The sequence below is a fragment of the Mustela putorius genome, unplaced genomic scaffold (genome assembly GCF_011764305.1).
Source record: "Mustela putorius furo isolate JIRA1106 unplaced genomic scaffold, ASM1176430v1.1 tig00000596_pilon_pilon_pilon, whole genome shotgun sequence".
Taxonomy (NCBI): Eukaryota; Metazoa; Chordata; class Mammalia; order Carnivora; family Mustelidae; genus Mustela; species Mustela putorius.
The window spans coordinates 16,326,359-16,351,792 of record NW_025421428.1 but is presented as its reverse complement, the minus strand read 5'-3'; the positions used below and the strand labels follow the sequence as shown (position 1 = coordinate 16,351,792).

The 25,434-nt window shown below is 61.6% G+C and overlaps 3 protein-coding genes across 12 annotated transcripts in view; 1 reads left to right on the top strand and 2 right to left on the bottom strand.

Annotated features, from left to right (window-relative positions):
- LOC123392826 (collagen alpha-1(III) chain-like) overlaps positions 1 to 11,483 on the bottom strand; it is a 12,192-nt gene extending 709 nt beyond the window's left edge. Inside the window, exons 1-4 of the mRNA XM_045082926.1 lie at positions 11,362 to 11,483; positions 2,983 to 3,227; positions 1,574 to 2,727; positions 506 to 749 (exon numbers count right to left, since the gene is read on the bottom strand). Coding sequence (XP_044938861.1) covers positions 506 to 749; positions 1,574 to 2,727; positions 2,983 to 3,227; positions 11,362 to 11,483 — 1,765 coding nt within the window. The remainder of the gene's footprint in view (positions 1 to 505; positions 750 to 1,573; positions 2,728 to 2,982; positions 3,228 to 11,361) is intronic.
- ENTPD8 (ectonucleoside triphosphate diphosphohydrolase 8) lies at positions 9,848 to 15,406 on the top strand. Of its 3 annotated transcripts, XM_013050164.2 has the most exons (10): positions 9,848 to 10,231; positions 11,707 to 11,845; positions 11,932 to 12,049; positions 12,670 to 12,820; positions 12,954 to 13,113; positions 13,208 to 13,438; positions 13,528 to 13,791; positions 14,020 to 14,130; positions 14,386 to 14,520; positions 14,623 to 15,406. In XM_013050164.2, exons 2-10 carry the CDS (start codon positions 11,720 to 11,722, stop codon positions 14,812 to 14,814), a joined length of 1,488 nt encoding a protein of 495 aa, XP_012905618.1. In that variant the 5' UTR covers positions 9,848 to 10,231; positions 11,707 to 11,719; the 3' UTR covers positions 14,815 to 15,406. The 3 variants fall into 3 exon arrangements, 2 of the variants coding, with proteins under 2 accessions (XP_012905618.1, XP_004780883.1); XR_006607485.1 differs by lacking the exon at positions 9,848 to 10,231 and having other exon boundaries at positions 10,436 to 11,845; positions 13,992 to 14,130; positions 14,623 to 14,714; XM_004780826.3 differs by lacking the exon at positions 9,848 to 10,231 and having other exon boundaries at positions 10,439 to 11,845.
- NOXA1 (NADPH oxidase activator 1) lies at positions 15,362 to 25,434 on the bottom strand. Of its 8 annotated transcripts, none has more exons than XM_004780830.3 (14): positions 25,020 to 25,434; positions 22,228 to 22,310; positions 21,162 to 21,270; positions 19,436 to 19,570; positions 19,069 to 19,176; positions 17,868 to 17,927; positions 17,564 to 17,607; positions 16,959 to 17,055; positions 16,621 to 16,786; positions 16,388 to 16,446; positions 16,057 to 16,211; positions 15,840 to 15,954; positions 15,626 to 15,746; positions 15,362 to 15,539 (listed from the first exon to the last, which is right to left on the bottom strand). In XM_004780830.3, the coding sequence occupies exons 1-14, from the start codon at positions 25,194 to 25,196 to the stop codon at positions 15,451 to 15,453; spliced, it is 1,518 nt and encodes a 505-aa protein (XP_004780887.1). In that variant the 5' UTR covers positions 25,197 to 25,434; the 3' UTR covers positions 15,362 to 15,450. The 8 variants fall into 8 exon arrangements, with proteins under 8 accessions (XP_004780887.1, XP_004780888.1, XP_004780889.1 ...); XM_004780831.3 differs by having other exon boundaries at positions 19,069 to 19,158; XM_004780832.3 differs by having other exon boundaries at positions 16,621 to 16,744; positions 25,020 to 25,433.

Below are 25,434 nucleotides of genomic sequence, written 5' to 3'. Positions count from 1 at the left end.
GCTCCCTGGCCGGGTCCTGGTCTCTAGTGGTCCAGGGAGGGGCAGCAGGTTCGGGCTGGGCAGGACAGGAAGCCACCAGCGGACAGCTTGGCAAGAGTCTAGGAGTCCTGGGATGGGCGTGCCGGCTCTGGGGGCGCCTGTTCCTGCTGCCTCCCACGTGCTCCCAGGGCACCCCCTGCAGGGCCGGGTGGCAAAGGGTCAGAATCCACAGGAACAGGTAAGCTGGTAGATCAGATGCCCATCCGCGAGCTCTTGCGTACAAAGTTGTGTCACTGGGGGCTTTTAGCACTCTCAGGGCCTGAGCCCGACGCGTCGCCCCCGTTCTGCACAGCCGCGGTCTGTGCAGGCCGTCCGAGTGTCTTGTTTTTCACATGCGGGCTGGGAGGCTGGCTGTCCCCAAGATGCCCGCCCACCTGCACCCCGCGGCTCAGAAGGCACATTGCTGTGTTGTCCAGCCCTCAGCCCGGGGCCAGCCAGGAGCTCGGTCATGTGCCCCCTCCCTCACCTGCCATCTGGGGGTCTGGCTGGGGCCTCGGGCAGCTGCGCTGGAGGAGGGCTGGTGGGAGGCTCAAGGCCTTCATGTCTGGCCGCTGGGTTCTTCCTTGGCCCGGTAAGCACTGGGGAGAAGTGGTGGGAGGGCCAGTGCCCGGGAACAGGCCCAGGACACCGCAGATGAGCATCTGGGGCAAGGTGGGGGCCGAGGCTGGCCGGGGCTGCTGCGGCCCTGACCCATGCACCTGCCCCAGTAGCTGGAGGTGGTGGTGGAGGCAGAAAGTCCTTGGCAGGGAAGGGGTCACTGTACATCAAGAACAGCAGCCGGGAGGGGGAGGGAGTGACGGTCTCAAGAGCTAACCTGGGAAAGGAGGTCGCAGAATCTTCCTAGCCCATGGGAGACCCCCAAGGCCAGCAAGAGGGATGACCTATTGCTTCTTGCCTCTTGGGTTTGGCACAAATACTAGGACATCCGTGTTGGTGAACGTGTGGGGAAAAGGTAACGCGAATCATTCCAGCCTTTCAGGAAGAAACTGGCCGCAGCTCTTAAAGTCAACGGATGTGGCCGCCTGGGCATCTGCCTCTTGGTTTCGGCTCAGTCCGTGACCTAGCCAGAGCCCCGCGTGGGGGTCCACACTCCGCGGCAGTTTGTCACTCCCTTTGCTCCTCCCCCTGTGCTCACACACACGAACCTCCAAACTGGACGTTTATCTGATGAACTGACCTGTCTGTGGAGCCAGCGCCTCCCTCCGGCCCGGGCGTCCACTGTCCCCTCCCTCCGGCCCGGGCGTCCACTGTCCCCTCCCTCCGGCCCGGCCGTCCACTGTCCCCTCCCTCCGGCCCGGCCGTCCACTGTCCCCTCCCTCCGGGGCAGGCGTCCACTGTCCCCATTCATGCCATGAGTCAGGGCAAGGCCAGACCAAGGGTCGGCTCTCCGGGAAGGAGCGGATGGTTCACAAGTTTGTCGTTTAGGGGGAAGCAGGGTCAGGCGTCTGTTCCCAGGGAGCGGGCGGGGGAGGACGGGCGCGGGTGTCCGGCCGCCAACGCGACCCTCGGAATTGCCCAGGAGGCCAGGCCTGACCCGTGCCAGCTCCCCACGCGGCCCTCGCTGTGCCGCACTCGCCCGCCGCGGCGGTCCGCGGCCCCAGATGGACGCCCGCAGGGTGGGGGCGCGTGGGCGGTCCCCGAGCCGGGACCCCCATCCTGTGAAGTGGGGCGGGCGGCCCTCGCGGGGTGAGTCCGCGCCCCGGTGGAGGGGAGGCGGCGCAGCCCCGGAAGCGGCCGACGGCCGGAAGTCACCTGCACGTCGCCCGCGGGTGTCCCCAGCCCCGCACCGGCGCCCGCGCCCGCCCCCTGGGCACCTTCTCTGCCTGGGCACGGGGTGCGCGGCCTCTTGGGCAACCGTCGGGGGACGAAGCACCGGCCGCCCACCGCGCCCCGCTTCCGGAAGGGACGCCTTGTGCCGCGGCCCCTCGCTCAGCCGGTGCGTGCGGGTCCGCGCGGAGCAGCCCCGCAAACCAGCACCGCGGGGTCGGAGCCCCGGGGGGAGCGGCCAGCACGCAGGGCCGGGGTCTGCCCTCGGCTCAGGGACGGCCGCCATGTGCGCCCCGGGACCCCGCGCCCGCGGCCGGCCCGCAAGGCGGTGACCCTGGCGGATGTCCCGCGCCTGGCCTGCTCCAGACCGCGGGCTCGGCCGAGCCAAGCGATGCGGGGACGGAAACTGCGGGGACGGGGACTGGGGCCGCCCGGGGCCGCCGCGGCCTCGTGCCCGGGGTGGAGGCCGGACGCGCGTCCCCGGCGGCCCGCGGGTGGCACCGCCGCAGCCCCGAGAGGACCGGCCAGCAGGGAGGCGGCCTCCGCGCCGGCCCTTCCCAGCGAACCAGCAGGACGAAGCACAAGCGCGCCAGCCCGCGGCCTCGCTCCGCACCGCGGCAGAAGTGACCTCACGTCCGCGGCGAGCCGGCGGCGCAACGAGACCCGCCACGAGGCCTGAGCGCAGCGGCGCCGGCGGCGGGCCCGGGAAGGGGCGCCCCGCAGCCGAGCCGAGCTTCCCCGACGCCCCAGGCTGGCTTCGAGCCAAGAAATCCAGCCCGCGTCGCGCCTCAAGTGAAGCGTCGCCGAGCGCGTGAGCAGCGGCTTCGGGCGCAGACGGCGATTCCTCAGCCCGGGGACGGGCGCCCGACACCCGCCGGGGCCGCCGCGCACGCCGCGCTCGGTGGCGAGTGACCCAGGGCTCTGCCCGCGGGGGAGCGGCGGGGGAGGGGCGCCCCCCCACGCGGGGACGGGAGGGGCCGGCCGGGGGTCCCGGCGACCGACAGCCCGGAGTCCTCCCACGGGTCCTCCCACGCGTCCTCCCACGCGTCCTCCCACGCGTCCTCCCACGCGTCCTCCCACGGGTCCTCCCACGCGTCCTCCCACGCGTCCTCCCACGGGTCCTCCCACGCGTCCTCCCACGCGTCCTCCCACGGGTCCTCCCACGCGTCCTCCCACGGGTCCGCGCCCCGCCCGCGGCTCCGTCTCCTGCCAGCGAGCGGCGGACGCGGAGCCGCGCGACTCCCGGGGCGCCCGCAGCGGAGCAGGCGCGGGTCCCACAGCGGCGACCCGCGAGACAGACGGTGCGAGCGACGGCGCCGTCGCGGTCGCCGAAGGCTCGAGCCCGTGAGAGGACGGGACGAGCCCGGGGGCCCGGCGAGTCCCGGCGCGGACGCGGGAGCGGAGGACGCAAGCGCGGCGACCTGAGGGAGGAGCCGAGCACCAGGGAGGTCGCAGGTCCCGCCCCCACGTTCCTCACAGGCGGGTCCCCAGACCGAGAGTCCGCAGGACGCGCGGCGGGGGCGACGCGGGGACCCCGCACCGAACGGCCGCGCCCCTCCAGGGCCGGTCACGGCCGAGGCCGCGAAACGAGTCTTGACACACGGACCACGGCGGCGTGAGACTAGGAACTAATCACACAAAGAAAACCGCACACGTCGCAAGTGATGTAGCGATCCAACAACGTGCCGAACCTCCGATGGGTCAAAGAAACCAAAGGAAAATGGTTAAAGCACCTTGAGACGAATAGAAACGAGACACAGCGCGCCGGAACTGAGGGTGCGGCACAAGCAGCTCCCAGAGGGACGTTCATAGCCGTACATGTTCCCTCAAAACCTAGAGAAGTCTCCAACTTTACACCTCAAGGGACGAGGAAAAAGAACAAACGAGAGCCAAAGCCAGAAGAAGGAAGGAAATAAAGATCAGAGCAGAAGTAAACGAAATAGACTGAAAAGATAACAGAAAAGATCAAAGAAACTTAGAACTGGGTTTTTGAAAAGACAGATAAAATTAACAAACTCCAGCGAGATTTAGCAAGAAAAAAAGAACTCAGATAATATGAGAAATGGAGAGAAGTTACAGCAGATGCCGCAGAAGTGCCAAGGATCATGAGCGACTACTATGAACAATTATACACGATAAATCTGAAAACCAGAAGAAAAGGATAAATTCCTAGAAACGTACAACTTACCAAGCCTGAATTCTTGGATTCAATGGAAAATTAACGGAAAATCTGAACAGACAGATTACCAGCAAGAAAATTAAATCAGTCATCGAAAACATCCCAGCAGACAGAAATCCGAGATCAGATGGCTTTACTGGTGAACTCAACCAAACATACAAGAACAATCAATACCAATCCTGCTCAAACCCTTTAAAAAATGGGGGGGGGGGGGGGGCGAGTCTTACATTTTATGAGACCCTCATCACCCTGACACCAAACCAGGTGAGGATGCCACCAAAAAAACTCAAAACAATGAAAATAATATCCCTCATGAACATAGATGCAAAAATCCTCAACAAAATTTTAACAACCCAAATCCAACAGTACATTAAAAAAGATCATACGCTGTGTTGGAGTGGGATTTATTCCAGAGACGCAGGATGGTTCAGCATCCCCAAATCAGCCCATTTGACATACCCTGTCAATAAAACAAGGAACAAAAGCCACGTGTCCATCTCAAGAGATGCATAAAAAGGGTTGGAAAAAGGTTAACATCCACCAAAGATAAAAATTCATTAAAGGAGGGATAGAGAGGATTCACCTTGACATAACAAAGGTCGTGTGTGACAAGCCCCCACCAGCTTCACACTGGGGAAAAGCTGAAAGCTTTCCTCTAAGAGCAGGAATAAGACAAGAATGTCTACTATTCCACTCAGTTCAACATAGAATTGGGAATCTTAACAAGAGCAATTAGGCAAGAAAAAGAAATAAAAGACTTCCAAATTGGAAAGGGAGAACTAAAACTATCACTATTTGCAGAGGGCATGATATGTACAGAAAACCTTAAAGACTTCATTAAAAAAAAAAAACAACAAACAAACCCAGAACTAGAACAAATTCGGTAAACTTGGAAGATACAAAATCAACCCACAAAACTCTGTTGCTTTTCTTTACACTAATAATGAACCATCCAAGAAATTAAGAAAACAATCCCAATTACAATTACATCAAAAAGAATAAGGGGGACGCCTGGGCGGCTCAGTGGGTTAAGCAGCTGCCTTCGGCTCAGGTCATGATCCCAGCATCCTGGGATCGAGTCCCGCATCAGGCTCCTTGCTCAGCGGGGAGCCTGCTTCTCCCTCTGCCTCTGCCTGCCACTCTGTCTGCTTGTGCTCGCTCTCGCTCGCTCTCTCTCTGACAAATAAATAAATAAAATAAAAACCTAAAAAAAAAAAAAAAAAAGAATAAGGGGTGTCTGGCTGGTTCAGTCAGTGGAGCATGGGACTCTTGTCAAGGTTGTAGGTTTGAGCCCCATATTGGGTGTAGATGACTTAAAAATAAACTCTTGGGGCGCCTCGATGGCTCACTGTGTTAAGCCTCTGCCTTCGGCTCAGATCATGATCCCAGGGTCCTGGGATCGAGTCCCGAATTGGGCTCCTTTCTCAGCGGGGAGTCTGCTTCTCTCTCTGCCTCTGCCTGCCACTCTGCGTGCTTGTGCTCTCTCTCTCTCTGACAAATGAAAAACAAATCTTTTTTTTTTTTTTAAGATTTTATTTACTTATTTGACAGACAGAGATCACAAGTAGGCAGAGAGGCAGGCAGAGAGAGAGGAGGAAGCAGGCTCCCTGCTGAGCAGAGAACCCGATGCAGGACTCGATCCCAGGACCCTGAGACCATGATCTGAGCTGAAAGCAGAGGCTTTAACCCACTGAGCCACCCAGGCGCCCCAATGAAAAACAAATCTTAAAAAAAATAAAATGCAGCAGCAAAGAGAAATATAGGCCAAACAAAAAAATTCTAAAAAACAGTAATTTTAACTTTTTCTTTTTTTTCTAAGATTTTATTTATTTATTTGACAGACAGAGATCACAAGTAGGCAGAGAGACAGGCAGAGAGAGAGGGAGAAGCAGGCTCCCCGCTGAGCAGAGAGCCCGATGTGAGGCTCGATCCCAGGACCCTGGGATCATGACCTGAGCCAACGGCAAAGGCTTTAACCCACTGAGCCACCCAGGCGCCCCTTTTCTTTTTTTTTAAGTAGGCCACAGGCCTAGTGTGGAGCCCAGTCTGGGGCTTGAACTCACCACCCTGAGATTAAGACCTGAGTCCAGACCAAGAGTCAAACACTGGGTGCCTGTGTGGCTCAGTCGGTTAAGCCTCAGCCTTCAGCCCAGGTCATGATCTCAGGGTCCTGGGATCGAGCCCCGCATTGGGCTCCCTGGTCAGCAGGGCGTCTGCTTCCTCCTGGCCCTCAGCCCCTCCTCCTTGCTTGTGTGCCTTCTCAAATAAATAAATAAAATCTTAAAAAAAATAATAAAGTCAGATTCTTAACCGACTGAAGCATCCAGGTACCCCATAAAATCGGGGTGGTTTTCTTGGAGTTTTAACTATTTTAGGGGCAACTGGGTGGTTCAGTTGTTAAGTGTCTGCCTTAGGCTCAGGTCATGATCTCAGGGTCCTGGGATCAAGTCCCGCATCGGGCTCTCTGCTCAGCGGGAAGCCTGCTTCCTCCTCTCTCTCTCTCTGCCTACTTGTGATCTCTCTCTGTGTCAAATAAACAAATAAATAAATAAAATTTAAATTCTAAGGGTATTTTTCACAGAAATAGAAGAGTCCTAAAATTTGTATGGAACCACAGAAGATCATGAAAAACCAAAGCAATCTTGAGAAGGAATGAAGCTGGAGGCATCGTGCTCCTTGATTTCAGACTATTTTACAAAGGTAGAGTAATTAAAACATTATGGCATTCGCACAAAAACAGATACCTAGAGGGACAGAACAGAGAGCCCAGACAATCCCACGCATGTACAGTCAATTAATTTACAACTGAGTGGGCGAGGCCGTCTCTTCTGTAAACGGTGTCGGGGAAACTGGACACTGCCCTACACCACACACAAAGAACACTCGAAATGGATTACTGACTTGAGTGTAAGATCCGAAACCATGAAACTCCTAGGAGAAGCTCCTTGACATCTGTCTTGGTGATGGTTGTTTGAACCTGACACCAAAAGGAAAAGCAACACAAGCAAAACTAAACAAGTGCGACGACAACAAGCGGAAAGTCCGCACGGCGAAGGAGAGGACCGGTGAGATGGGAAGGCCGCCTGCGGAACAGGGCGCCTAATTGCGAATCCTGCATCCTCGAGGGTCTGGCGCCCAGAGCTCACAAGCTCAACAGAAGAAAGACAGGGAAGCTGATCCCAACAAGGGCGGAGGACCGGGACAGACAGACACTCGGCCCGTGGGCCGGTGGTGAGAACAGCTAAAATGAACAAGTCAGGAAACGGGCAGGTGTTGCCAAGGGTGTGGAGAAGGGGAGCTCTTGTGCACGGTTGGTGGGAATGCGAGCTGGTGTAGCCGCTCTAGAAAAGAGTCTGGAGGGTCCTCAGGAGGTTAAAAATAGAGCTGCCCTAGAAGCCACAATTGTACTGGGTATTTATCTGAAGAAGACAAAAATACTGATTCGGAAAGGTATATGCCCCCTTCATTGCCACGTTACTCACGCCCAGGACGGAAGCAGTTTGTGTCCACCGATGAATGAATGGGCATAAAAAATGTGGAGTGCGTGTGCGCGTGTGTGTGCGTGTGTGATGGAGTATGACTCAGCCACAAAAAGAATGAAATCTTGCCGTTTGCAGTGCTGTGGACGGCTGCAGAGGGCATCACGCTCAGGGACCTAGCAGAGAAGGACAGATGCCATGTGGCCTCTTACGCGCAGAGGCGGGCTTCAGCAGAAGCCACACTCGTGGGTGCGGAGAACGGGTTAGGGGCTGCAAAAGGTGGGGATAGACAGTGGGAGAGATGGGTAAACTCTTGTGTTGCTTAAATAAGTTGAATTTTAAAACACATGTGTACTGGATCACTGTTTTGGAAACTAGGAATTCTGGCAAAGAGAATGTTTCAAAGACCTAAATCCTAAATAAATGGAGAGAAGAGAATTGTGTTCATGGGTTAGAAACTCGTGAAGATGTCAGTCCTCCCCCAAATGATCAGAGCTTTCAGGAGAATGTTTTGTAGCTGCACAGGGGCCAACACAGAGGAACCAGAAGGCCTGAAACAACTTTTATCAAGAATAAATCAGGGGCGCCTGGGTGGCTCAGTGGGTGAAGCCTCTGCCTTTGGCTCAGGTCATGGTCTCAGGGTCCTGCAATCGAGCTCCGAGTCGGGCTCTCTGCTCAGCGGGGACCCTGCTTCCCCACCCCCCATCTCTGCCTGCCCAACTGCCTGCCTCTCTGCCCACTTGTGACCTCTCTCTCTGTGTCAGATAAGTAAATAAAATCTTAAAAAACAAACAAAGCGGGGTGTGGGGGGCTCTGGGTGCGCCACAGCAAGGCCCACGAGGGTGGCCGCGGTCAGCACGGGCGCAGGCGGAGGTGGCCACAGGCCCACACAGGGGACCACTGTGCCAAGGTGCGCGAGAGTTCAGCGACAGCGGCAGCGATGGGACGTGAGCCTTGACCTAAGCCACGCGTCTCCCACGAAGATTAGACGCGCTGTAGCTCTAAACGCACATCATGGGACCAAAAGCTTTCAGGAAAAAGAAACCGTCAAGGCCTGCTGTTAGGTGAGAAGGTCCCAGCAATGACGTGAAAGGAGCCGTCCGCCGGAGAATACATCTATAAACCACATTTCATCAGGAATTCAAAATTTTCCTCTGTGAGATGCACCGTTAACAAAATGAAAAGACCAGCTACAGACCCAGAGAAAAAATTTGCAAACACATACATGACAGGGGGTTAGATCCAGAATACGTGTTCTAAACGTGGTATCTCTCCCGACCGGATGGGGCCCAAACGTGGGGCTGCCCGCCAGGGTGGAAGCCGGTGGAGCAGGAGGCACACGAGTCCTCCTGACCCCGCGGCAAGGGAGGCCGTCCGGCCCGCGGCCGCAGTGAGGGCTGCCGGGAGGTCGGGCCGCACACAGAATTCTCCCGTGTTTGGTACCGGTGCCTGCTTGTGAGCAGCCCGTTGGGCAGTTCGGCCCACGGATATTTTGAGGGGGGTCTCCTGATGGGCTTGGCTGTGCTCAGCCAGGGGCTGCTCAAGCCCGTCGGCCTGGACGCCACCTCTACAGGACACCCTGGACTTAACATGAAGAACTCAAACAATCCGATTTTAACATGGGCAGAACGTGACACTTCATCAGGGAGGGTATATGTGCGCAAATCGGCGGTGGGAAGGTGTCCAGCACCGGGCCATGGGTGCAAGTTAAAACCGTAATGAAGTTTCACTGTGCACCCATCAGATGGGCCAAAATTAGAAACCGTGACATCAAATGCCAGGGAGAGTGCGGGGAAGCTGGGTGTCGCCCCAGAAACCGGCAGTTTCGAACCCAGTGAGACATGACCTGGGCACACTCTCAGTGGTCTGTCCCCAGGTGAGACCCAGGCGCCGAGGTTCCCGGCCACTCCTTGCAGCCAGATCAGGAAGCCCCAGATGCCTTTGACAGGGGCAGGCCATGCACACTGAGGCAGGTCTATACGGATTGACCGGGACTGACGCGGGCCGGAGGAGGCACTGGGGCGTCGGCGGTGGCTGCCAGGCCTCATGCTTCCCCCTGCGTTGGGGAAGCCAGGCTCTCCCCATCCCCAGGCCCTTTTCCCCAGAGGGAACGGTGACCAGAAGCCATCGACAGTGGGGCTGGCAGGGGCATGGCGCGACCCCCGGGGGCACAGGATGGATGCCGGGTAATTCTGACTGGTGGTGTTCCTGGGAGTCTATACCTGGGCACAAAAATGGGGCAATTTTATCGTTCGCTTGGAACAACTGAAGACAGCCGCCCTCGGGAGCCACGTCTCAGTGTCCTGCGTCCTCCAGCCTTTGCTCTAGCCAAGCCTTAGGTCACCAGACTCCGGCCTGCCTGGAACCGGCTTCCGGTGGGGAGAGGGCAGGGTTCAAGGGCAAAGTCTGCTTAGCTTTTGGGAGGGTGGGGGCCCACCTGGGCACTCCACATGGGGCCACAGGAGAGGGGATGACCCCGGGTGGGGGAGGCGCAGAGCGCGACCCTAGGTAGTAGGGGGTGGCTCCCCGGCAGGGGCCTGAGCTCGACACCCCCTGAACCGCTGTTGGCCGTCTGTGAACTGGGGGTGGGCAGGACCGGCTCACAGGGGATCCCTTGCCCAGACTCCGTCACCTGCCCGGTGAGGTCCAGGTGCAGGTGGGTGGTGACTCGCTGAGGGGGAAGAAAAGGAAGGAAAACACCTGGCAGGCGCCTGAGCGACCGCAGTCCGGCTCTCTCCTTGCTGCCGCCGGCTGCCCGGCAGCCCAGGTGAGGGGCCGCTCTTAGTCGGGGGGGCTGTCCTGGTCTGGGGGGGCTGTCCTGGTCAGGGAGGGGCTGTCCTGGTCAGGGAGGGGCTGTCCTGGTCTGGGGGGGGCTGTCCTGGTCAGGGAGGGGCTGTCCTGGTCAGGGAGGGGCTGTCCTGGTCTGGGGGGGGCTGTCCTGGTCAGGGAGGGGCTGTCCTGGTCTGGGGGGGGCTGTCCTGGTCAGGGAGGGGCTGTCCTGGTCAGGGAGGGGCTGTCCTGGTCTGGGGGGGGCTGTCCTGGTCTGGGGGGTGCTGACCAGTCCTGGTCTGGGGGGGGTGTTCTCACCACGGAGAGTGTACCCACCCTCCTTGACCACCCGCTGGGGGTCCAGGCTGGGCGTCTCACAGTGCTATATTCCTTGGAGATGGGGTCATGGGGTGGGGTTCCAGTGTCCTGAGCCCTGCCATGCCCTGGGTGCTGGTTGGGGGCACAGGCTGGGGCCCCTCAGGGCTGGACTGACCGGCTCAGACAGGTCACCAAGCCTCGGAGTTGCTGCCTCCCAGCCTCGGAGTGGGGCCTGAGCCCCACAGCCTGTCCCAGAGCGCGTGTGTGTTTGTGAGGCTGCCAGTGGGCTGCGGGGCGCGGTCTCCCGTGGGCCGCGGCGCGCAGTCTCCCGTGGGCCGCGGCGCGCAGTCTCCCGTGGGCCGCGGCGCGGAGGCTCCGCACTGTTGCAGGTGCGGCCCTGTTCGGGGACGTTTGAGGCCTGCAGCAGGCCCTACGGGGACCCTGCGTGGCCTGCACTCCCAGCTCTGCCTTGGCCCGCTGCCCAGAGCCTGTCTGGAGCCAGCATAAAATCAGATTAGAGAAAGAGCTTGGGTTTTCAAATAAAAACCGGTGTCTTTGTTAAGAACCCCATGATCTCAGGTCCTTTTGCATCAAGAAAATGTGCTTCTCGGGGCCCTGCCGACCTCACTCTCTAGAGCCCACGTGAGGTGGCCTGGCAGGAAGCAGCCATCCAGCTGGTCACCTGTCCCCATGGCTCAGGCCTGCCCTCGGCGCTCCCAGAGGGAACACAGTGCCCTGAGCCACAGAGCGGGCGGCAGGCCGGCGGCCAAGGGAGGGTTCTGGGTTCCCCGACTTCAGTCGGGATCTGACCTGCCAGGCAGGGGCTCCTTTTCCTGGGAGGGCAGGGGGAGCAGGGCTGCGGGAGGAGGAGGTGGGGCGTAGCTGCGCCGGTCCCCGATGCGGCATGGGGACGGGGCTCTTCTGGGCCCCATCGCCACTAGCTGTGTGTGTCTTGGGCTAGCCCTGCTGCCTTCCTGGGCCCCAGCCCCTCTGCAGCCCACAGTCCCCTGGGCAGGCCTGGCTCCTAGTGTGTGGTCTGCGGCCCTGCCCCCTGACCCAGCAGGGAGTTCAGTGTCCCAGCGAAGACTGGGCGCCTCTCCAGGTGGCCGTGTCTGCAACCATGGAGTCTGGGTGCGCCTGCTGCCTCCCCTGCAGGTGCCGGCCCCTCATGGGGCTGACCTGGAAGAAGCGGGTCCTGGCGGCCCTGCAGGGGGCTGCGGTGGCCTCAGGCCTCACCACGCTCATTCTCGTCCTGGTGGAGGCCACCAGTGTCCTCTTGCCTGCAGAGATCAAGGTAGGCGCCAGGCCCTGAGCAGGGGGAGGCGGGGCTGGGCGGATGCTGGCCGGCCCACGCCCTCCTGACCTTGCTGTCACCCTCAGTTTGGGGTCGTGTTTGACGCCGGGTCCTCCCACACGTCCGTCTTTGTGTACCAGTGGCCGGCAGACAAGCAGAATAACACAGGTGTGGTCAGCCAGGCCCTGGCCTGCCAGGTGAAAGGTCAGTCGGCAGCTAGGTCCTTGGTGGGAGGGCTGGGTCGGAGTCCCCGCCGGCTGCGCTCTGGGGGCGGCTCGGGCTGGAGTGAGGTGGGGGCGGCTCGGGCTGGAGTGAGGTGGGGGCAACACTTAAACCCGTAGCATATCAGCCAATCGGCCTAAAGGAAAAGCGGCTCAGAGTGGTTGAATGACTTACCCCAGGTGGCCCAGCTGACCAAGGAGGTCCTGGACCAGGGTCCGCGTGCGCCTGCACAGGCCTTGCTGCCCCTGCATCTTCCGGAGGCTCCGGGCATTCCCGGGCTCGCGGTCCCGTCACCCCAACCTCTCACTCCGGTGCCGGCAGCCTTCTTCCTCGAGAGTCTCAACGCCTTCTCTCCTCTCTCACGAAGGACCAGGACCATCGAGTTTAGGGCCCACCCAAGGAATCCAGGTTGAGCTCATCTCAAGATCCTTAACTTAATTACATCGGCAGAAACCTGTTTTCCGAACAAGATCCCACTCAAAGGTCCCAGTGGCGAGGGCATGCTCGTATCTCCTGGGGGGACACGGGCCTCTGCACCGCGGGCCCTCCCAGCCCAGCCGGCCCTCAGGCCTGGAGCCGCGTCCTGAGATGCTGTGTTTCAGGGCCTGGAATCTCCTCCTATGCCTTGGATCCTGCCCAGGCTGGCGAGAGCCTGGAGGACTGCCTGGAGGAGGCGCTGGCGCTGATCCCGGAGGCTCGGCGTCGGGAAACGCCTGTGTTCCTTGGGGCCACAGCTGGCATGAGGCTGCTCAGGTGAGGTGGGCCAGCTGGGGGCACGTCCAGGAGGAGCGGCTGGGAGTACGGCGGTGTGGACACCGAGGGCTGGTGGCAGGGTGGCGGGCTGCGGGTGTCCCGCCAGCTTCGGCAGCCGGCCCTTTCTGCCCAGCCAGAAGAACAGCTCCCAGGCGGGAGACATCCTCGTGGCGATCAGTCGGGTCCTGGGCCGGTCTCCCCTGGACTTCTGGGGTGCTGAGATCCTGGCTGGACGGGATGAAGGTGCCTTAGGTTGGATTACCATCAACTACGTCCTGGGCATGCTGGTCAAGGTGCCACGGGCAGCCTGCGGTGGGGGCTGGGTGACGAGGGGCTGGGGGTCCATGAGGCTGTTTTCAGGACTCGGTGCTTCCTGTCTGTCCTCAGTATTCCTTCTCTGGAGAATGGATCCGGCCTCTGGAGGGGCCCCTGGTGGGCGCCCTGGACATGGGTGGGGCCTCCACCCAGATCACCTTTGTGCCCGGAGGCCCCATACTGGACAAGAGCACCCAGGCCACCTTCCACCTCTACGGCTCTGAGCACAGCGTCTACACCCACAGCTACCTCTGTTTCGGGCGTGACCAGATGCTGACCAGGCTCCTGGCTCAGCTGCTGCAGGTCAGCTGGGCCCCCAGAGGAGGGAGAGGGGCGGTGAGATGCCTGTGGCCCTGGGCTGGGCTCAAGGCCCCCTCCCTGTCCTCCTGCAGAGCAGCCCCGGCCCCCTGATCCGCCATCCGTGCTACCACAGTGGCTACTGGGCCACGCTGTCCCCAGCGACCCTATATGAGTCACCCTGTGTCCACACCACACCCCCCCCAGGCCTGGCCTGGAACCTCACTGTGGAGGGAACAGGGAACCCTGGGGCCTGCGTCTCTGCTATCCGGGGCCTCTTCAACTTCTCCAGCTGCGAGGGCCGAGGACACTGTGCCTTCAATGGGGTCTACCAGCCCCCCGTGCGGGGCCAGTTCTACGTGAGTGGGAGCCCTCCACACTGTCCTCCCCGGGCTCCCAGCCCCCTGCTGGAGCCCCAGAGGCCTGATGCCAGGCAGGCCTAGGGCGAGCCCTGGATGGGTGGGGTACTCTGGGTCTCCAGGTGGGGGGGGCAGACACTTTGCCTGGTTGGTGCTGGGGCTCCTCTGACCCCAGCAGACCCAGGTGTCACCCCGGGCAGGCACACCCAGCTTCCTTCCCCGGCCCAGGCCTTCTCCAACTTCTACTACACCTTCCACTTCCTGAACGTCACCTCCAAGCAGCCACTGGCCACCGTCAACGCCACTGTCTGGGAGTTCTGCCAGAGGCCCTGGAAGCAGGTGGATGGGACCTGGGACCACCCGTCCCCACCAGCGCTGCCCAGCACTCTGGGCTGCCGCTGCCCCAGGCACCGACCTCCGCAGGCTGGGCCTCGGCAGGACCGTACCCCACGGGGTGTGGCCAGCAGGGCTGGGGGATGCCCAGGGAAGGGAAGACCCAGGCAGGGGACCCAGGGGCCCATCCTTGGGTGGGACCTGCCTCTGGTGGGCCGGGAGAGGGGGTGTCACCTGGCTCCTCGCCTACCGGGCCCCCAGGTAGAGGCAAGCTCGCCCGGGCAGGACCACTGGCTTCGTGACTACTGTGCCTCGGGCCTGTACATACTCACGCTGCTGCTCGAGGGCTATGGGTTCAGGGAGGACACCTGGTCCAGCATTGAGTTCCGGAAGCAGGTGACCACCTCCCGGGGTGAGGCCATCCGACACAAGGCAAGGGGGGCGGTTGGGGACTCTGGGGCAGCGGCCACAGCCCTGACCGGTCTGCCTGTCCCACAGTTGGGCGGCATGGATATCGGCTGGACGCTGGGCTACACGCTGAACCTGACCAGCATGATCCCAGCTCAGCTGCCCGCCCGCTGGCGGGCAGAGAGCTACGGCGTCTGGGCGGCTGGAGTCGTCTTCGCCGTGCTGACTGTCGTGGCTACCCTCGGGGCCACCGCCGTCCACCTCCTCTGGCCCCGGGGCTGAGCTGGGCTGCCCCCTGGCATTGGTGGGGCGCGGGGGTAGGGGGCTGCCCCAGCCTGGACGGCTGCATGGGCCAGAGCCTTCCCATGAGCCCTGCTGGGTCTCCCTGTGTCGCGGGCTCTGGCCCCATGGTCAGATGGCCCCACCCAGCCCTCAGGGTCATTCTGGCCAAGCGGGTTGTATTGTGGCCTCCGCATCCTGGCCCCCCCAGGTTCCCTTCTCCACCGCGCTTCCCAGGACGGCAGGTGACCTCCTGCACAAACGCTGGGACACAGGGCCCCGCAGCACTCAGGGCTGTGCGATCTGTGGTGTTGTGGGACATGAGGCTGCTCAAGCCCGGAACGGGGAGTGACTGCGGGAACAAGAGGGCTCCCAGGCCGGCCGTGGGAGGTCTAGGAGCAGCAGAGCTGGCGGGACCCCTGCTGTTTCCCGGCCAGAGGGACAGTCTCCGGACTCCGCAGCTCCTCCTGGAGTGGCAGCCCCACCCCTACCCTGGAAGCCTTCGTCAGCCAGCCCGGTGGACAAGCCCAGATTACAGAACACACCTCCGTGGGGCGGGGGAGACGGCTTTATTAAAACCCTCCTTGTCATGGCACAGCTGATTTCTTCACTGGGGCTCTGCGCGGGGTGTTGGGCTCCTCACACGTCCTGTCCAGCCGGGACCACAAAGCACTTGGGGAAGATGCCGACGTGGCCACCACAGTGACCCTCCAGCCAGGCTTGGTCCACTGTGCATGAGGGGGTCAGGGTCCCTCAGAGCGCGTCAGGCAGTGTGAGCTCACACCATCTCCTCATGCCCCAGCGGCCCACTGACCTTCACACAGGACGTCCACGACGTCCCCCCGCTGCAGGGCCAGGTCCTCGGGCCCCCGGGCACAGTAGCTGTGCTGGGCCACCACCTGGTAGAGGGCAGCTCGGCCGCCTGCTCCCTGTGGCTGGAGGAGGGGGCGCAGGGTGGGCAGGGCTGCAGAAGGGCCCTGGGGTCCCTCGTGCCACCCCCCGGCCACCCACGTCCTCCGGAGGCTCACCCGGCACTGAAGCTGCAGAACCCCAGTGCCGGCCGCCGCGTCCCGCCAGGCCCTCTGCAGTGCCTCCTCCCCGGGGAGGGGGACCCAGCGCCCCTTGTTGCTGGGGTCTTGGTAACTGCAAAGAGACTCCTCAGAGTGGCATCGAGTGGGCGGGGCGTGCTCCTGGCGGGCGCTGACCTCTGACGCCTGCAGGGCCGCCCCTGGCCGGCCTGCTCACCTGAGCTGCGCACGCTGGGCCTGGCGACCGAGGGCTTGGCTCAGCAGGCCCCGCAGGCCGGCCAGGTCCACTCCTCTCGGGACCCTCAGGGCCAGGGTGAAGGCACACTGCGCAGTGACGGTCACCAAGGACGCAGGTTCCTCCATGGCCGCTCCCTGGGGCAGAGCAGCAAGGCAGTGTCCGCTCACGAAGCCCCAGCTCTGCATGCCCAAAGACCGGCTGGGGTGGCCTTTGAGCCACGAGGGTGGGAGGGGCTGGGGTCCCCAGGGCCTAGTCTCTGGACCCCAAATCCCTGAAAAGTGGGGGTGACATGAAGGCCTGTGCCTCTTACCCCAGCACCCAAGGGATCCTCTGAAGGGCGGGAGTCTGGCTCCCCGGCCACTGGTAGCCCTGTGGAGGGTGACAGAGCAGGGGCTCAGGTGGCCCACACCCCGGCTGGGAGGCCCAAGGTAGCCAGCTGCCTCCCTCGGGGGCGAAGAGGCTGCTCCCAGCTCCCCAGACGCCTGCCCAGGACTCCCACCACCACGGCCTCTGCCTACCACATGCGGCTCAGGGGGTCCTTACCTGGAGGAACCTGTCTGCCGACCTGCTCCACACGGGGCCTCTGCAGGAAAAGCCACAGGCTGGGAGCGGGGGCCAGGGGTGGGGGCCCCTGAGGTCCAGGCAGCTTTCCCCGGCCTGGGGCTCGCTGCAGCAGACCCAGTGGTGAGGTGTGTGGCCGGGGAATCAGCTGGTCAGCAGGAAGCCGTAAGTCCAGGCTGGATGGGAGTGCGTTCCGGGCAGGAACCAGGTCCCCACAGGCCTGGAGCCCATACTGCCCGGTGGGGGTGTCCTGCCAGCACTGTGGCCCCCGCACCCCCCCAACACCGGGCCTGGGCTCACTCACCCACCCACTCACTCACCGGTACCCCCCGTCCCGAGCCGACCTCTGTCTCTGCCTCAGGAGGCATCCTGGGACCGCAGGGGCTGGCCGTTCTGCAGGGGCCGGAGTCTCTGGCCCTGGGGGGCAGGGGGAGCCCTCATTGTCAGGACTGGCCCAGCTTGTGCTTGTTCCCTCCCAACACAGCCTGAGAGGAACCCCGAGTGTGGAGATGAGGGGCTGTGGCCCTGGGTGGGGGCCTGCTCGATGTCCCCACACCCTGTGTGACGTTGAGCTGGGATGGCCCCACCTGGAAGGGTCTGGTCTGGCAATGCCGACCCACAACCCAGCAGCCCCCTCCTTGAGCCCCTCGGTTCTGAGCTGTGTGGGGTCGTGGCGACCTGACGTCTCAACTCCCCTCTGGTGCCCACCGAGGCCTGAGTGACGGTTCTGTGGGAAGGGGGCACAGGGCTCTTCATCCTGCAGCAGGACAGGCTCCAGACAGACTAAACCTAGGGCCTCTGGACAGAGGGGGTGCGGGGAGGGCTGAGAGAGGCTCTTCCCTGGCCTCAGGGGCCACGATGCAGGCCTTACTCCTGCCCCAACCAGAGAAACACGCACGCGGAGAGGAGACCCGCTCCTTCCTACCGTGGGGCGGCTCCAGGTCTGCCTTCGGCATCCGCACCCCGAACCTGTGGGCACAGAACAGCGCGCTCTCTCAGGAGGCAGGTCCCCAGGGGCAGCGCCAGGGCAGGGAGCCCCGGCACTGCCTTCCCCGGGTGAGACTCTCACACTCAACAGGCCTGTCACTCCCAACTTCAGATCAGAGGGATGTTGGGGGCCCCTGAGAGCTCAGGGTAGCTCCTTCCCTTCCCAGGACAAAGGTCTGAAATGCCCAGGCCTGCAGATGACAGGTGACAAGTCTGGGCTGGCTGGGAGACGACCCGCCCACCTGGGGCTGCTGAGGCTGGCTGTCCTCATGTTCGTCATCGGGGATGGCAGAGGAGACCACCTGGTGAGGGACAGCAGAGGGACAGCTGAGCTAGGGGCCCTGCGATGCCCACTCCCAGCGCCTGCTGCCCACACCACACTCCTGAGGGTCCCATCTGCCGGGGACTGGGGGGCTGCCCACGCCTGACCAAGGGCGGTCAGACCACCACAGTGGGTGCTGGAAGGCAGAAAAAATGCATCTCATCAAGGAAAATCCCTGTGCTGACAATTTTAAATTTTATTTTGAAGATTTTATTTGTGTATTTCTCAGAGAGAAAGAGAAAGTGTGCGCATAAGCACAAGCAAGGGGAGAGGCAGAGGCAGAAGCAGGCTCCCTTGCTGGGCAAGGAGCCCGATGCCGGACTCAATTCAGGACCCTGGGATCCTGACCCAAGCAGAAGGCAGCCACGCGCCTTTTAACTTATTTTTAATACAACTTTTTTTAAATGTCTTTACTTCTTAGAAGTTTGTACTGTGACAAACAGAGTCTAAACTCACAGATGCGCGCAGCTCAGAGCCGCCCGGCCCCTGCCAGCCATGTCTGCAAAGCCCTGGTGTTTGGGGCACATGACCTCACCAGCCCTGTACCTGGTCACACCAGCACGTGGGCCCTTGGTGACCTCAGTGGGTGCTGAGGCTAACGCAAGGGCCACCAGCTTGGAACCCAGGTGAATTTTCCTTTGTGAGCCCTGGAGTCACTTCCTTGAACCCCAGCCCTGCTCCCCAGTGTTCTGTGATTTGGGTGGTGCTGCCTGGCCCTGGCCAGTCGACCTCAGCCCTCACTGGGATCTCACTCTCTGGAGCACAAATGCAGGGAGACAAAGAGACAGAAAAGCACAGGGAGAAACTGAGGCCAGGAGAGTGTGGCTGAGGTGGAGGGAGTCGGGGAGCACTGCCGAAAAGCCATGAGCTCCCTCGCCTGCAGCCCGCCTCCACTGGGGGCTCTGCCTCCCGGTTCCGAGAGGCCAGGATCGGTGAGCTCCACTTGGAGACAGGGCTCAGGAAGCTCAGGCACTCTGCCGTTTTGGGGGTGGCCCCGGGCCCCCTCTCCTCCCGCCCACTGAAGCCCTTGTAACGATACAGACCACACCGTGAGCTCGGTGCCTGCTGGCTGCTGCTGGCCCCAAGCCCCTGCCGCAGGAGGTGAGAGGCCACCCCCTTACCTTGGCCTTGCCCAGGAAATCCACTGGTTCCAGATGCTCCAGGTGCCGCCTGTGGGGCCGAAAGACCTCACCCCTGGGGACCTGCCGAGGCTGCAGGGGGACCTGCTTCTGGAGGGGTTCCGGCCAAGGCAGACCTGAGCATCTGACCAGGGCTGTGGCCTCAGGGACCCTCCACCCACTTCTCAGGGGACCTGGGAAGTCCCTCCCCAGCCCCCACACCCGGGCACACGGGGAACCTCCCTCTAGAAATTCCTTCATCGCGTGGACTGGGTCTTGGGAGCCTGTGCAGATGGGATCCCGGGACTGTGGGCTTCGCGCCCAACAGCGCTCACAGGTGGGGCGGCCTGCTCTCCCCTGCCCCCCTCACCTGCAGCTGGCCCAGGGCGGTGTGCAGGTCATCGCCGGCCCCCTCCGGCCCCTTCGAGAGGGCTTCCTCTAGGCTGCGGGTGGCCTCAGCCCAGAGTCCCAGCCGGCACTGTGCGGCCCCCACGTTGAAGAGCACCTGGGAGGGAGGTGGGAGATGACAGCCTCACTTCGCTCCCCTCCACCGGCCGCACCCCTGGTCCCACCCCTACATCAGCCCTTCAGGCCTCAACCTCCCCCTCTGTCCTCCACCCCTCGCCTGCCTCTGATCCGGATTCCAAACCAGGCGACGCCCCCAGTCCCACGCCAGGTCCTACTGCTGCCTCCGCCCCCAGCCCCACGACCTGGCCCCGCCCCCAACCCCTCCTGCACCTCCTTCCAGTCCCGCCCCCGCCCGTCCCTGACCCCGCCCCCAGCCCCCTCTCCTGGCCCCGCCCCCAAACCTTCCTGAACCTCCTTCCAGTCCCGCCCCGCCCCTCTCCTGGCCCCGCCCCCAACCCTTCTCGAACCTCCTTCCAGTCCCGCCCCCTCCCCGCCCCCGGCCCCGCCCCCAGCCCGCTCTCGGGACCCGCTGCGCCTCAAGCACTGCCCGCACCTCGGGGCCCTCGGGGAGCCCCGGCTGAAGCGGAGGCTGCCCGGCTCGGCGGCGGCAGGCGGCCGTCACGCGGGGCGGGCTCTGCGGGCAGCCTCACTGCCCGGGCGCCCGCTGGAGCGGCTCGTCGCTCCGGCGCTTCTCGGCTCCCTACGTCGGGGGCAGAGGTGCGCGCTCTGCGACCGTCCTCCCCGCCCGCCTCACCCCCTGTCCGCATCCGGCCTGACCCCTTTTGCGGCCCCTTCCACGCGTGCGGCCCTGCTCAGAGCCCTGCTCGGGGTGCTGTCCCCGGAGCCTTTTCTCCGTCCTGTCCCCTCCCTCACGCCCACCCAGCGAGAAAAGACGGGCTGGCTTAAGGCCGTCGCGGGCGGGACGCGCTGGGCGCAGAAGCGAAGGTGCCCGGTGCCCCTGGAAGCCGCCCCGGCCCGCTGACCCCTCCACTGCTGCGGGGACAGCGGGTGCTCGGCCGCTTCGGCCTCTGTCAAGAGAAAGCAAGCCGCTCTTCCCGCGGCGTCTGTCCCCATGGCCTGCCAGGGGCCACCACACTCCCAGAGCCAGCGGCCACCCTCTGGAGATGCTGTCACACGGCTGGGTGGGGGCCACCGCCCGGCCCGCTCCCCAGACCCCGCCCTGCACTGTTCTGTGACCTGGGCCGATCCGGGGACCTGAGGGGCTGCGGACCCCACCCGCGGGGACTTCCCCACGAGCTGTTGGTTGCAGTACAGATGGTTTGGAGAAGGCTCCAACGCAGCATGTTTCCGGGAGTGCTGGGGGTGTCCTCTTGATCCCCCTCCCTTGGTGTCAGCCACACGGAGAGCCCAGGGTGGGGGCCCACAGGCAAGCCGTGAGTCCTTCTGACCCCACCGGCCTCTCTCTGCTGACTCGGACCCTCTCCAGACCTTCTCCCGATGGCCTCCCACCTCTTCTGCCCCTAAGCTTCCTTGGGGTGAAAGTGTGGTCAGTAGGGGTAGTGGGGCGTCTGAGGCCAGAGGGAGCATATCAGTCAATATGGCCCCGCCTGTGACAGTAACAAGACAATGGGACCCAGAGGGAGAGGCCTAAAGGGGCACCCCCAGGGCCCCCAGCTGTTTCCTTGCCTTGGAGGCCAGCTCCCTGCACAAGTGTGGCGCGAGCTCACCTCCCAGGCCTTCAGCTTGAACCGCAGGCCCAGCTGTGTGTAGTCGATGGCGGTGTTACCCCTGAGCTGAGCCAAGGCCAGCCGGAAGTCAGTCAGGGCCTCCTGGAACCTGCAGGCAGTGGGGGGTGGGCGGGGGCCTCAGCGGCTGTAGGGAAAGGGCCAAGCCCTGCCCCAGCCTGTCCCCCCACCCCCTCCAGCTCCATGGACACCTGCTAGGGGGCAGTGGTGGCCACCCAGATCCTAGCACATAGTAGGCACTCAAGTCCCAACCAGCCGGTCAAGGAATCCATCAAGAGACGTGACTGTGGGAGGTGGAGAGGGCACCATGTCTGAGGTGTGAGATGACACCAGCTCTGATCCAGCTCTGCCTTCTGGAAACTGACTCCCTGCCTAGAGTCCCTGTTTACACCCCAGACCCTCTTCAGCCCTGGTTGTGCAGAGAGCCCTGGGCACTTCCCTCCTGCTTCTCAGGACTCCCGTTCCCTGCGGGCCTCCCTCTGCAGAGACCTGCCGGAAGCTCCTCAGCCCCCGCTGGACTCCCCATCTCCCGCAAGCAGGGACCCCCAGAGTAGGCCTGCTGGGCATGGAGCCATCTGTGGGGCTTGTCCTGGGGGCTGGGTGGGGGAGGGGCAAGATGAGCTTGTCCCACAGAATGTTTCCTTCTCTGGGAAGGACCACAGTGCAGAGCCCAGGCAAGCACTGAGGATCCCAACCACCTCTGTGTCCTGGGACACACCCTTCCTGCAGCCCTGCTCTCGGGTTCCCCGTTTGCAGAATGGGTCACACCATCCCTCCTACAGCAAAAAATAAATGGTGAGGAACAGAGGAAGGGACGCCTATGAAAGCGCTCAGAGCCTCAGCACAGAGACAAGCCTTCTCATGTGGCCCTGCCCGTGTCCTGCTCCAGCAAGAGCACAGTGCCCTCTCCAGGCTTCCCTGGGGCTGCAGAGGAGGGGGTTGGCAAGAAGAGGTGACCCGTGGGGAGAGAGGGGGAGGAGGAGCCTAAGAATGGACTTTGCAGAGAAAAAGGACCGTCGGAGAAGAAACAAGGCGCCCCTGTGCTCACCGCTCCAGCTGGAAGTTGGCCACTCCTCGCTGGAAAAAGCCAACAGCCATGTAGGCGTCCTTGGTCACCGCTTGGTCAAGTGCCTGGGGATAGAAATGCCCATAGATTGCCAAGGTCTGCAATTCTATCACTCCTGTGTCACAGACATAGTCCAGGCAGATAACCAGTGGCCGGGGGCCAAGGAATTCCATGGCCCCCAGACAGCCAGCAGCAGACAGAAGTTTCCTGCCCTTGTCCTGGGGCCCCCAGAGCTTGTGCCTGGGCACCTGCATCACCATTCAGTCTGCCTTGGTGTCACGACCAGAATGAGCCTGATTCCCCGAAGTGCAAAGAGCACAGTGAGCTGTTGTCCCAAAGCAACCTGTCTGCCATGAGGACGAAGCGAAATGGCAGCACATTAATGTTACCTCTGGGGCACAGATTACGTTAAGATTTTTGCCTTTTTAAAATCTTACTTCTGATCGTTTATACAGAATGACACACTTCTTATCTATTACAATCAGAAAGATGGGTGCCTGGGGGGGTTGAGCTGTTTAAGCATCTGCTTTCGGGTCAGGTCATGTTCCTGGGGTCCTGGGATCGAGCCCCGTCAGGCTCAGTGGGGAGTGGGCTTCTCCCTCTTCCTCTGTCTCTTCCCCCCTGCTCATGTTCTCTATCAAATAAATAAATAAATAAATAAAAATTTTAAGATTTTATTTATTTATTTGACAGAGATCACAAGCAGGCAGAGAGGCAGGCAGAGAGAGAGAGAGGAGGAAGCAGGCTCCCCGCCGAGCGGAGAGCCCGATGCAGGACTCGATCCCAGGACCCTGGGATCATGACCTGAGCTGAAGGCAGAGGCTTTAACCCACTGAGCCACCCAGGTGCCCCAATAAATAAAATCTTTTAAAAAGTATTAGAAGAAGAACACAAAAGTCTTAGTATGTGTGTGAAGTACAGTTTTTCCCTTAACTTCATTCAAACGCAGTCGGTCGACCATCAGTTAAACACGGGTAACAGGAGGGGCACCACAGTCTTACAAATCTGGGAAAACGGGTGGGTTCCTACAGAGCTGGGATTGACCTAAGGTTGAAAGTACACGCGGAGGCACTGATATGGAGGGCCACTCAGTGCCAGAGAGACCCATTTGTTTGCTACTCTACCACACAGAGCAGCCAAGTCAAGGTCACATAGGGTTCCTACCCACAGACTGCGGCCCTGGCTACACCCCGCTCACCCTGCCCTGCTCCTCAGAGAGTTTTATTAATCGTAGCCGTTCCACCTACTTTTAGAAATCTCCATATTTCCGGCTAATGTGCCCATGCTATTACTTAATTTTGTTGATTTTGAACAGTCTTCCCTCTTCTCTTAGGGTCAAGGATTTAATACCATATTCTTCTGCTCACCACCTCTGTCCCCTCTCTAGTTAAATCACAGTTTATAGGGGCGCCTGGGTGGCTCAGTGGGGTAAAGCCTCTGCCTTCGGCTCAGGTCATGATTGCAGGGTCCTGGGATCGAGCTCCGCATGGGGCTCTCTGCTCAGCGGGGAGCCTGCTTCCCCCTCTCTCTGCCTGCCTCTCTGCCTGCTTGTGATCTCTCTCTGTGAAATAAATAAATAAAATCTTGTTTAAAAAAATCACAGTTTATGAATAAGTGAAAAATGGATTGACCTTATATTTACTATTGGCTGAGCTACCTGGTGTCTGGTGACCGTACTCCCTTTCTTGGATAACACTTTCAAACTTAAATTGTTGGGGTGCCTGGGTGGCTCAGTGGGTTAAAGCCTCTGCCTGCTTCGCCCTCTCTCTCTCTGCCTGCCTCTCTGCCTGCTTGTGGTCTCTGTCTGTCAAATAAATAAAATCTTAAAAAAAATAAAACTTAAATTGTTGCTGAGAACTGTAGATTCACATGCAGACGCAAGAAAGGACAGAGGAGCTCCCAGGTACCCTTTACCCAGTATCCCCCACCCCCACTCCTGTGGTCAAGTTTTGCAAGATGCTGATGTCGATGCTCTCCCACAACATCTAATTCTCCTTGCATTTGTGTCATTTTCCAGGTAGCTGCCTGATTGCCTCAGACACTGCCGGATCCTGGTTCCTTCTGTTGGAGGCATTTGGGGACCGGGGAGATAAGCCGGGGCTACTGCATTTTTGTATGCACCTGGGGAATGTACATCACTTTAAAGAACACCAAGTGTTTGAAGGGAAGAGAGTGGTTCTGTGCTGCCCTCTCAGCAGAGGAGCTGTGTATTCACGCCCACGTGCACTCTTGAACTCCTGGTTCTATTTTGGGGAAGAGACTGGGAAAAAGGTGAGTACTTAGATCTGGGGTCTGGGTACCAGCCAGAGAGACCTCATCTCCTTCCCATTGCCACAGGTGTCTGATGAAGTCCCCGTTCCAAACTCTACACCCTGGGAGGCAGCAAGCCCCTTGCAAGCAGGACCCAGCCTCCAGCCGATCTCTAGGTATCAGCACGATGAGCGCCTGAGCCAGCAGCACCCCAGTCCTTCCCCATGACCACAGAGTCTGGCACAGGGTCACCATCTGGAGGAGACGGCGAGGGAGGCCGCCCCCCCATCATGCCCGAGTTCAGGGTGAGGTCCCCCGACTGCACAGCTCCTACCTGCCTTCGGTGTCCACTGAGGCAGAACACGGCGGGGTGGGGCATCCCCAGATGTCAGGAAGAAGGGTCCCGGGGCCCACCCCTGCGGCTGGGTCTAGGGCACGGTAAGTAAGGTTCCCCAGAGCCACTCCCCAAGGGGTGGGGTCTCTTCGACCAAGCCCGGGGGCCGGGCTGTCAGCCCCTGGCTCACCCGCAGTGCGGCCTCCGGGTCCCCGGCCAGCAGGTGCACGCAGCCCACGTTGAAGCACATCCTGGCGGGCGGCTCCGGGTCACCCGAGAAGAGGCGGAGGGCGCAGCCCCAGTCCCCGCGCGCCACAGCCTGCACGCCCCGGTGCCAGTCGCGCACCAGGTCTCCCCGAGAGGGCATGGCGGCGCGGACACCCGCCGGACCGTGTCTGCTTCCGGGCCGGAGCGCGGCCGGCGAGGCCGACGGCGGTGCGGGTCCCCTGAGGGGCCCGGCGGGACCACCGGGGGCCGAGGGCCCGGAGACCCGCGTGGGGATGTGGGCCCCCCGCCCCTCGGAGGCCGGCAAGGGGTCCCGACCGAGGGGGCGCTCGGTTGGAGCGCGCGGACTCCGCGAGCCGCAGGTACGCCCCGCCTCCTGC